At 34.3% G+C, this 12,039-nt stretch overlaps 1 protein-coding gene across 2 annotated transcripts in view; it reads left to right on the top strand.

Annotated features, from left to right (window-relative positions):
- Nucleotides 1-12,039, top strand: part of FUBP1 (far upstream element binding protein 1) — a 27,776-nt gene that overhangs the window by 9,357 nt on the left and 6,380 nt on the right. For both annotated transcript variants that reach the window (XM_015595135.2, XM_015595136.2), the window contains 11 exons: nt 136-196; nt 2,071-2,233; nt 2,331-2,429; nt 2,555-2,656; nt 2,906-3,008; nt 3,107-3,207; nt 3,593-3,734; nt 4,608-4,768; nt 7,085-7,236; nt 7,324-7,403; nt 10,462-10,590. In XM_015595135.2, coding sequence (XP_015450621.1) covers nt 136-196; nt 2,071-2,233; nt 2,331-2,429; nt 2,555-2,656; nt 2,906-3,008; nt 3,107-3,207; nt 3,593-3,734; nt 4,608-4,768; nt 7,085-7,236; nt 7,324-7,403; nt 10,462-10,590 — 1,293 coding nt within the window. The remainder of the gene's footprint in view (nt 1-135; nt 197-2,070; nt 2,234-2,330; nt 2,430-2,554; nt 2,657-2,905; nt 3,009-3,106; nt 3,208-3,592; nt 3,735-4,607; nt 4,769-7,084; nt 7,237-7,323; nt 7,404-10,461; nt 10,591-12,039) is intronic.

Raw genomic sequence — 12,039 nt, 5'->3', positions numbered from 1 at the left:
ATTCTTGCTATTTTCATACTAACTAAAAAACTAACGTATTTTTTAAGTTCCTAGTGAAAATGATGCCATCTGTTAATTTTTTCTTGGCCTTAAACTTTTTTTTTTTTTTTTTTTTTTTTTTTTCGTTTTAAATTATAGACAGTGGTGGCCTTCCAGAGAGGTCTTGTATGTTAACTGGAACACCTGAGTCTGTCCAGTAAGTATGAAAATCATGTGCCTAAGATTAGCCCATTCTTCCTACTGCAGTATGTTGCTGCTGCAATTGAACCGACTTTCTCCTGCACTATTTCCTCTCTTTTCAAGATAATTTCTAATAGTATACAAACATGCTTGGAAATCGATCCATCTTAACCAAAACCATACCTGAAACCCACATTTCTGTTTCTCTGTTCCCTTTTACAACAACTTTTTGAAAAGAGGTAACTTTACTTGACTTGCTGTATCATCTGCCTGTTTTTATTTTGTCTCGAACTTGCACCAATCAGGCTTTTATTCTCACTGTTTCACTGATACTGGTCTTCAAGATCACACCTGGCCTCCACATCACTCAGCCTGTCAGCATTTTTAGACAGTGGACCACTTGCCTAGAGATACCCAACTTCATGGTTCCTCTTTTTCAGTCTGTCTTGGTTGTCCAGCTTATCTTTCTGGTCTCTCAATTTGAATGTGAAATTCAGTCTTCCTATGATATATCTACACATACTCTTTAGAACATTTCATTTATTCTGTTAAACTTCATTTAATATATGGTTTTATATGCCATAGATATCATATGCTCTTATATTTTTATATTCAGCCTTGATCTCTTCTCCTAAATTCCAGATTCATATCCAGCTGCTCAGTACCTCCACTTGAATGTCTATTAGACATCTCAAACTTTAGCTTGTTAAAAACAAAATTGTTTTTCACACTATTCCCAGCTTGCTTGTTTTTTTTTTTTTTTTTTTAATCACATCTCAGTGTATGACAACTGTTTTAATACTTCCTCTTGTGCCTCATTTATCCATAAACAAGTCTTGGTCATTTTTTTCTTCATAATTTATTTGGAATCTAGCCTCCTCTTGCCACTTTCTAGACTATTAACTTATCTGTGATGCCATTTGCTTATATTGCAACATCTCCTTTCTTTTTAGCCTCGTTCAACAATAGTCTATTCTCATAAAAGTATAGCCATGTGATCCTTTTAAAATGTGAATCAATTTGTTACACCATTTTACTCAAAATCTTCTAATGCTTCCTCATTTAGGTTAAAAGTCAGTGTTTTTATCATGGCCTAGTTACCTGCCACCATTCTCACTTCATTTTTACCATTCTTCTCACAGCTTACTCTGTTCTAGCCTCAGATAGCGTCTTTTCTTTCAGCACACCAAGCATGCTTCTCGTTTGAGTCCTTTGCACATCCTATTCTCTCCAGGACATTTCCCTTAGATATTTATGTATTCTACCCCCACTTTAGGTCTTGGTTCTCAAATGTTTTTATCAGTAAACTCTCCCATATCTATTTTCCATTAAATAGCATCCCTTCACACACATTCTGTCATCCTTATTCTGCTTTGATTTGCTTTATAGCACTTCCCAAATAACATCCATATTATTTAACGTGTTATTTTTACATATTTAATGAAGTTAAGCCATGCCAGCGGAAACTCTTTCTGTTCTGTTTGGTGCCCTAACCCCATTACATAGAATACCTGGCAGATAGTTGACATTTTTAAGTATTCGTTGAATGAATAAATTTTAACAATTGAGTGATCAAAAGGATGATTTAAAAGCATGAATCCATTTAGTTCTTGAAGGAATCAGCTTCATTTTAGAAATATATTTCTTGAAATATAACTCTACTTCTTAGAAATTTTAGGTTCTTAAAAATACTGAAAATTGTATACCTAGAAAATTGAATAATTCAATCTTTGGCCCTGATGGCATTTTCTTTTAATTAAAATTGTGACAATTTAGTTTGAAGCCACCTAAACTAGAATTGGAAGGAGTACCTGATAATATTTTGTATTTCTCTATTTGGATAAGCTTTTGGGTATGCTACAACTTATGTGACTATTAATTTTTTAACAGATCAGCAAAACGGTTACTGGACCAGATTGTTGAAAAAGGAAGACCAGCCCCTGGCTTTCATCATGGTGATGGACCAGGAAATGCAGTTCAAGAAATAATGATTCCGGCTAGCAAGGCAGGATTAGTTATTGGAAAGGGGGGAGAGACTATTAAACAACTTCAGGTATTATTATTTGTAAAATTATTACTTTTCATCTGTTTTAAAGCTAGTTTCCTTCCGCACCCCTTCGGTTAATACATATGGTTTTTACAATTAACAGGAGCGGGCTGGAGTTAAAATGGTTATGATTCAAGATGGACCTCAGAACACTGGTGCTGACAAACCTCTTAGAATTACAGGAGACCCCTACAAAGTTCAAGTAAACTTAAGTTTGTATTTTACAAAGAAGGATTTGGTGTGGGTGGCAGAATGAGCAAAGTATTCATGAATAATTACAATGTTTTGAGACATGCTTTCTAAATTGGGTAACTTTTTCTACTTCAGCAAGCCAAGGAAATGGTGTTAGAGTTAATTCGTGACCAAGGTGGTTTCAGAGAAGTTCGAAATGAGTATGGGTCAAGAATAGGAGGAAATGAAGGGATAGATGTAAGTAAAAATACTCAAATGGTTGTATGCTAATCCATAAGTATAATCGTTTTTTTCTTGTTTTGTGTCATAGCCTTTTTCAATTTTGTATTCTCTTTTTTTCCTTCCACTTCCCATCTTAGAATATAATCCTGTTTTGTATCTTGTTATCCTATTTGATATAAAACAGTGCTATATATACTTTTATGATTTGAGGCAGATTGATTTTCAGGAAATGACTTTCTTAATACTTCGTTTTCTTTGCATAAGGTCCCCATTCCAAGATTTGCTGTTGGCATTGTAATAGGAAGAAATGGAGAGATGATTAAAAAAATACAAAATGATGCTGGTGTTCGAATTCAGTTTAAGCCAGGTGAGTAAGTGCATTTAATTTTCTAAGTGTTGGTAGCAATTACTTTTGATATTGACACAGTTAATGCTAAACTAATCCAATTTATTTCTTTTTTTTAGATGATGGAACAACACCTGATAGAATAGCACAAATAACAGGACCTCCAGATCGGTGTCAGCATGCTGCAGAAATAATTACAGACCTTCTTCGAAGTGTTCAGGTTTGATAGAATGCTAACATTTTCTTTGTTTTGTTTTCATTTAACAATTTTCTGTTCAAATCTTAGTGTGCCCCCTTTTTTTTTATATCAGAAGCTGTTTGACGATACTTTATTAATAACTAGAAAGTTTAAATTGTTTTGAGGTAGACACTGGAGCGAGCAGAAAGGCAGCTATATACGTGTGCAACCTTATTCGCTCCAGTATAAAATGAATAAATGATGGTTATTACTGGCTGAGATAATTTGGGCCAAGTTATGTCCTAACTTATCTAAATTTCTGATTTAGGAAATGAAAGTTGAGGAAACCAGACATGTAATAATTTTATTATGGAAAGAAGATTATATGTCTATGCTGACTGTTTCTTTTTGTCTTTTCTCTCTATAGGCTGGTAATCCTGGTGGACCTGGACCTGGTGGTCGAGGAAGAGGTAGAGGTCAAGGCAACTGGAATATGGGACCACCTGGTGGACTACAGGAATTTAATTTCATTGTACCAACTGGGAAAACTGGATTAATAATAGGAAAAGGCAATGTATTTTAAACTCTTATACTATAGGATTAAAAATTTAACATAATTATCTAATTTTTCTGGATGCTATTTCCGCTGCTGTTATAAATAAGTAGCAATGATTTCGTGGGCTATATTTTAGTAGAAAAGTGTTCTTATGTTGATGTGTAACAACTAAAACATAAATGAAGGACTTCATATATACTTAAATAAAAAGTGGGATTTGAATCACATTGGATTCTAGAGAAAGGGACCAACAGTTTCAGTATTAGTGTAAGAAACTTTTCTTTTAACCCAAAATGTAGTTTGAGTGTTTTTGTTGATTTTGCTTTGTCCTGACTCACATTTTTTAATTTTCAGATTTTTAAATAAGTGTTAGTTTATATTTACATTACTTGTAAAAGAAATTAAACCAAGTATTTTGATAAGTTACAATCCATTTTAAGGTTGGATACAGATATACTAAGTTATGCCTTGAAAATATTTTGAGAAGCATGAAATGCTTAATATAATTTGATTTAAAGTGTAGAATAAGAGGAAAATTCTAATAGAATATTGGCAGACGGAATACTGGTCAAAACTAATAGTGACCCATTTAATTGCGACCATTTTCCTTTTTTTAAGTTTATTGAGGTAACAGTAACATGTAAATTTCAGGTATATAAAATTACAATTTAGATTCTGTGTACCGCATTCGCTGTACCCAGTTTCCCTCCGTTACTGTATTTTACCCCCTTTGTCCAATTCACCCTCCCCACTTCCCTTCTGATAACTGTCATTCTGTTTGTATCTTTGAGTTTTCATTTTTTTAATTTGTTACTTTCATTTTCTTTTTAGTAGTTCCTCTTGTATCCTTTGAATTTTTAGAGAAATATCTTTCTTTTGATTTTAGGAGGTGAAACCATAAAAAGCATAAGCCAACAGTCTGGTGCAAGAATAGAACTTCAGAGAAATCCTCCACCTAATGCAGATCCTAATATGAAGTTATTTACGATTCGTGGCACTCCTCAGCAAATAGACTATGCTCGGCAACTCATAGAAGAAAAGATTGGTGTGAGTGTGCTTTAAACTTGAATTTATAGGATAGACGCTGTTGGTTAAATAAGACATTAATTCGTATGCCTTCTATAAGTGCCATGTAGAAAAATGTCAATTTCTAGTCTAAAATTATAGGCCTCATCATGTAATAGATACATAAACAATGAAAAGATTTTCCAGTAAGAAAAGTAACCTAATTAAATACAGTTATGGGTGTTCAAACCTCTCAGGTTAACTCAGAACACCCCTCTGGTCCTCCTGGTGGTTTTTCTGGAATATCCAAACCCAGATGCAAGTTCCAGGCCTGGGACTCCTGCATTACAAGACCTTATATTTGGGCGTGGCTAAATAAGAGAATAGCATTACTTGTAGATACGTTAGGGTTGGTGGAGGGTTGTAAAACATACTTGAAGGATGTAGTTAATGGGAATTCAGTATTAAGGGCTTAGCCTACGTAACCCAGATGAGCAAAGATGAATCTGATGCATCCCTACTTTAAAGTAGAAATTTGCAAATCCTCATTCTTAGATTGGCTGACAGTCATCTGGGGGAATTTTAAGTGTAGACTACTTGAGTGCTTTCCACCTCTACACGTAAGACACACAGTTTTGATCAGAATGTCTGGAATAGAGTGCAGCATCTAATTTTAGATAGATGTTCCAGGTGATTCTGATGCATGGCCAAACTTGGAAATCTTTCAACTAAAAAAGTTTGCTGGTGGTAGTACAAAAGGTATGAAGTCTTAATTGTTCTTTCTTCTAAATAGATAAATAAAAAGTGCTTTACTGTATTCTTTTACTATAAAGAATTAACATAGGATATGAGGGAGCATCTTACGTTATTAATAATAATTAGAATTTTTTAGGAAAACTCTTGATGTTTGCCATTCTGTAAATGGTGCAAAACAGTTTAACACATTTTTCTGCTTAGGAAGACAAAAATAAGGGTACAAAAAATACTGTCTTATAAAGTATACACAAACATCATGTGGACAATAAAATGTAATTGTACAGAGACACGAAGAAAATGATTGTGGACTCAATATGGCAAAGATTGATGACAAAAATGAGTATCACAGCTTGTTTTTGAATTTTACTATTCTTAGCATGCATAGATCAGTATTTAAATCTGGATTGATGGGCAAACAAGATATAGATTGTTCTAAAGAAGCAGTTGAATCATTTACTGACTGTGACCTTGGGGGTTGTTTTACTTTGCTTCAGTTTCTCCCTCTAAAAATGAGAATAATAGTGTCTGCATTATAGGGTTGTAGGGATTAAATGATTGAAGTGTGTATGTGTTACTTAAAAGAGTGCCTAGCACATAGCCCTATAAAAATTTTGCTCCTTTTTCAGTAATCCTTTTTTACTACTTGGAAAGGATAAATTATGGATAATAGAAGTGAGAGAAAATGATAAATTAGAGACTTAGGTTAATAAAAAGGACTTTAAAAATCATGAAGTTTAGTTTCATTTTTTAGTACTGAAAAAATTGACAACCAAATGTAGTTTAAGCATTATTAACCAAAATGTCACAAGGTCAGTATTAACTGCACCAAAGGAGTGTTTTTAGAACAGTTAAATCTAGTGGCTTTTACAAGATGAATTAATGAAAAGAGACATAAACTAAGCTTTATTAATTATAATGTGGCATGATAAAGATACGAAATATCCTGATTTGTGAAATCAATTATAAAGGGAATTTACTCCTTTTCATTTCCTACTTTGGCTTTTACTCTTTTCATAGTATTTAGAAAGTTGTAAAGGCGAAAGTAGGAAATGAATGCAAATTATTGCTCTAGATGGCATTCAGTGACAGGCTGTGAGGTGGACTTCAGTTTATTGAGTGGAACTAGTTATATTGTTGGTAAAGTATTCAGTAAATCGTTCACAATATAAGACAAGTAATTTGGGGGTTTATGTTGTCAATGTGGTTGATTATTGTTAGAGTAGGTAAAATGTAGATACAGAGATGAGCTAGAAAAGGGACCTGGTATTTGATAAGCTGCCGTGGTTGAGATGATAAAGGAATACTAGTAAAAGTAGGAATTCTAAAAGAAGAAATAGTGGAAAAGGGGATAGTCTGAAGAAAATAGGAGTAAGGGAAACACTTCAATTATTTGTTAGTGCTATTGATTTTAATGAATTTTACATTTCATTAATATTGTAGAGTTAAGATAGTTTTTGCAACATGAATGAAGAAATGAAGGAAAATCAAAAATTTACTGCTTGTGTCTATATAAAGAGGGTAGAAATGGAAGGTTATTTGGTTTTGAATTGTTCAACCATTACTGTTTTTCTGGTTTTTTAATGACTTTTTGCTTTCTTGCAGGGCCCAGTAAATCCTTTAGGGCCTCCTGTACCCCATGGGCCCCATGGTGTCCCAGGCCCCCATGGGCCTCCTGGGCCTCCAGGGCCTGGAACTCCAATGGGACCGTACAACCCTGCACCTTATAATCCAGGACCACCTGGTCCTGCTCCTCAGTAAGTATTGAGTTTGGTTTTGTGCTTTTCCCCAAAGATTCTAGCTTTTGGTAAATGGTATTTTGATATTGATTTCTATCTTCTCAGTGGTCCTCCAGCCCCTTATGCTCCCCAGGGGTGGGGAAATGCATATCCACACTGGCAGCAACAGGCTCCTCCTGATCCAGGTAAAAAGATGGGTATCTTCTGTGTGTGATCTGTATTGTCACTTCTGTTACATTCTTAAATTTTCTAGTGTTTCTATTTTGTTTGCACTTTCTACACTTGTTTCACTCTCTCATGAATATTAGGTTCTGGTTCTACCACATTGTATAAGACTCGTGAATATGGTCTGTTTTCATAGAACTTTATTCGACTCCTCTTTGGCTTTCTCTGCTTTTGAAGTTCTGCGTCAGAGTGCCAAAAGCCAAATGCTATAGGAAGAAATACAATGTCTTTCTTAGGTTTTAGGTACCAGTCTCATCAAATGTGGTATACAAGTCTAACAGCGTTTAACCCTTGAGCATTAAATTCCTAAGTTCTCAGATAACATGTATAAGTTATCTGTTTTAGTATTCCTGAGATAACTTTATATGTTAGTTAAAACCTAGCCTATATTTAACATCTGCATGTTAGAACTCTAAAAAAAAACAGTTAAACGTTTTCTTGCCCAGATATGGATTTTAAATATATTCTATTCTCGCATCTTCTCCCACAATGTATTTTTCTTTCCACCGTAGTCAAAGGGGCATTTACTGACACCAATTAACATTTGTTTATGATCCTTTTTTCTCACCTACTACCTACCTTTTAGGCCTCTTTCACTGGAGTAGTTTCAAGGAAGGTACTGAATATATGGATTCCTTTCCACACTAGTATATTTTAAACTAAAATAAGTGATTTAAATGAGATTGTTTTAATGAACTTTATTAAACATTCTGGTATTTAAACGTGGCCCTATATTATAACATACTTTAATTTCTTAGGTAGTGTGTTCTTTGGAATATGATGGCACAATATGGCAGTCACCAAATAACCACAACTTCTGCTCATTCAAGAAACAACTTGAGTGTGCTAGGATCTGGGTATGCAAAGATGAGTTTACATTCTGTAGCCAACTCCAAGTATTGGCAGCACCACAGTAGAAAGACTTATAGAAGAAGGATCAAATATGGTTTATTATATAGTAGTCAAAAGTTAGTCTTTTAAGAGTGAAAAGACCTTTTTTCCTTCTCTCTTGTAAGCTAATTGGGATGGTGTGATTAAGCGGAGAAATCACCATTCAAGAGATTGAAGAATTTGTGCAAGGGATAGATTTATATTGAGTAACTTAGATCTGCAGGATTGCACCTATGAGAACTGTTGGTAGGGAGCATGATTGAGAAAAATTATGGGAATGAAGTCTATCAATCTCATTTTTCCACTTATAGTAGTAGTGAAGTCACCACTGTAAGAATTTTTTAATAAATATGGTTTCCAGCATTGCCTTTAGGAAGGAAAACCCATTTAGCTAAAAGATAGCAGCTTGGGTTAGATATTCCTTATATTAGATTTAGCATTATGTTAAAACCAAGTAATTGACTTAAAACAGTTTTAGTGAATTTGATTAAACATTGTGGTATTTAAATATGGCCCTATATTGACAAGTCATATTCTCTGAACCTAAGGATTTCTAGTTCATAGTCAAGAACTTAGACCTCAAAGTGAAAAATATACCTAGAGAAATAGTAGTCCTAGAACTTACTAATTGTGCTATAGCAAGCAAGTTTTGAACCCCTCTAAATCTTTTTTATATGTAAAACTCATTCACAAATATTATATTAAATATTAGTAAGTTTTGTGTGTTATATGTAAATATGAAGCTTGTTTTCTTTTGTACAGTCTTTTTTTTTTTTTTAATTGTTGCTTTAATGCATTTTTAAGACTGGTTTTTTGTACAAGGTTCATTCAGGAGTACAAATATCACTTCCTAAAGTCTTTTATCTCACTTGCTCTATCCAAACGTGATATCACGTGAACATATTTTCATTAATTAGAATACAGGTAATACACTATTACACTAAATACACTATTAAGACAAATATTCAACATAGAATAGCAATACTTTTATTACTTGAGAAAAGTTAGAGTGGCATAATGCCTTATAATTCTGTCAGCTTAGAAATTGTGTCACTAAAAATCTTTGCTCTTTTTCTCAAAATTTCATTAACCTTTATTAAGCAGCTGAGAACTACCTATTTGAGACTAAGGCTATAAACAGATAATATGGACTTTGGCTAAGGAAATTGCATTTTTCTTGAGGATATAAACTAGTAAAGATATAATATCAAATGATAACTTCTAGTGTAAAGGACAGAATCAATAAGAATTTCTGTTTCTGACTGAGAGGTCTCAAACTGTTAATGCATCAGTTGATTCTTATGAAGGATGAGTGGGAGTGAGCTGAGTGCAGAGGAAGCATAACACGCTCCAAGGCCCACATATGAGCATGGTAACTTCTGAAAAGTACAAGCTGTTTTTCTGTGACCAGAACATGAGTGTTGGAAAATATTGACGATGAGGGAAGATGAGGCTGGAATGGAAAGGATGAACTCAGGGAGTCCAGATCATTAAAGAAATTGAATGATAAGCTGTTCTTAAAAGCTTTGACAGTCCTAAAGACAGGGAATAAATGAAGACTTTCAAGTAGAGATATGACATCAAGTGTATGTTTTAGGATTATCACTGAGATATGATGAAGTGTGGTTAATTTATTCCTTTTTCCAAGAATTTTAATTTGTCTTTTTATTGAAACAAGACAGGACAGGGTTCATAGTTGTTCTAAAATAATTGTGGGGTTTTTTGTACAGGTTAGTCCCTAGAAATCCTTTCCTTTAGTCATCTGCCACATAGAACTGTTGTGCTTGAGGCAAAAGTGATTTAGAGCAAATGCACAAGATGATTTAATATAAAGCCCTGGATTTGAAGCCAGAAGATCTTTATTCTTATCCCAGTTCTGCCACCCACTAGTTTTCTAGGACCTAGGAAAGTCACTTCATCTCTGAGCCTTGGTTTTCTATAATAAAAGCTAAGGATGACAATGAAATGAATAGAATTTGAAGGTTTTCACTTACAGCTTTTGATGTCCAGTTAAATTTTGAGTCCGTATAGTGCTGGATGTGGTAAGGGTATATGTGTGTGTGTCTGCATGCATGAGAGAGAGAGATTATGGTCTAGATGTAAACACTGAACTTGTGTTTATTCTAGCTAAGGCAGGAACGGATCCAAATTCAGCAGCTTGGGCTGCATATTATGCTCACTATTATCAACAGCAAGCACAGCCACCACCTGCAGCTCCGGCTGGTGCACCAACTACAACCCAAACCAATGGACAAGGTAACTATGGTAACTAAAGAATTTCTTTTCTATATAAAACTGAAAAGTTGGAATTATATGTGAAATACATTAATGTGTAATACCTAAAAAATCCTAATACTTAGTTATAGCTTCAGGAAGCAAACTTTATAAAAATAAGTTACTTCAGCGTAATTGCAAACTTTCATAAAAGTTTTAAGATACATTAGAGAACAAGAACACCTATATAACCTAGCTGTCAGGGTTTTATCCCCTCAACCCCATTTGCTCCATCACCATCTCATGTGTCTGTGTCCATTGTCATTAGTCTTTGTCAGAGCCATTTATGACCATGCTGTAGAAATGATGCCCCACTACCCTTGAATACTCCTTTCTGTATTACTCCAAAAATCCCTCACCATCACATAGCCCTCCACATCCCTATAATTAACATTGATACATCATTATCCAGTGCACAGCCCTTAATTTTACTGTTTATCCCACCATTCAGGAAAAATCCTCAAGTCTTCAGGTCATAAAGAGTACAGACCTTTTGTTTTGTGGGATGATTATCAGTCAGTCTAGGTTCCTTTAACCTTTGTCATGAAGATGAGGTCATTATCATGAGGGCCTGCTTTCTATATGGCAAGAATACCTCAGAAATGATGATATGTTCTTCTTAGTGTAATAAATCAGGGGTAGTAACAATGCTGACCTATTTTATACCTGGAGATGGTAAACATGGTGACTTGGTCATGTTGGTGTCTGCCAGGTTTCTATATAGAAAAACGCCATTTTCTTCTTTGAAATTAATATTTTTTGGAGAGCTAAACTATACTACTGTGTCATTGAACTACCCATTGGCTTTAGCCTTCATCGATTAACACCTATCCAGTACAGCTATAATTATGGTAATTTATATTTCCATCATTTTACTTTACATTTATTATTTAGTATTTTATTAAATGGAAGAGCTTTTTTCCCATCAATACAGATTCTTGTTTTATTCACTAGGTTGTATTTTAGACTATATTATTTTAATTATCAGATTGTCCTAGATTTGGCCAGTCAGGAGTACCTTCAAGATGGCTCCTCGCTCTTTTTTGACATTCCAGTCATTCTTAAAGTACTTTTTTACTTTTAAACTATGTATTTATATCACCTGCAGTTATTTTTCTTACACTTTAAGCTTCTTCCTAGCTTTTTCCCTTTTTAAATTTATAAATAGGGAAGGACCTGGTATCCTTGGTGTGTTTCCTGATTTGACAAGTGAATTCACTTACTCAATGTGACTGCTCTTCCAAATACATAGATCATTTTCTCTGTCTACCAACTCTGTATCCCAGTGTCCTGTATCTTTGGCACCAGCAGGGATGCCACTGTCACACCACTTCTTCACTCCCTAGGACAGGCCACTTCCAACTCCTGCACTCACAGAAGGAAAGAGCCAAAATTGCCTTTTAAAGACCTTAATCTTATTTTTTTTTTTTT

The sequence above is a fragment of the Pteropus alecto genome, unplaced genomic scaffold (assembly GCF_000325575.1).
Source record: "Pteropus alecto unplaced genomic scaffold, ASM32557v1 scaffold25, whole genome shotgun sequence".
Taxonomy (NCBI): domain Eukaryota; kingdom Metazoa; phylum Chordata; class Mammalia; order Chiroptera; family Pteropodidae; genus Pteropus; species Pteropus alecto.
The sequence above is the reverse complement of the archived record's forward strand: the minus strand, read 5'-3'. Positions and strand labels throughout refer to the sequence as shown.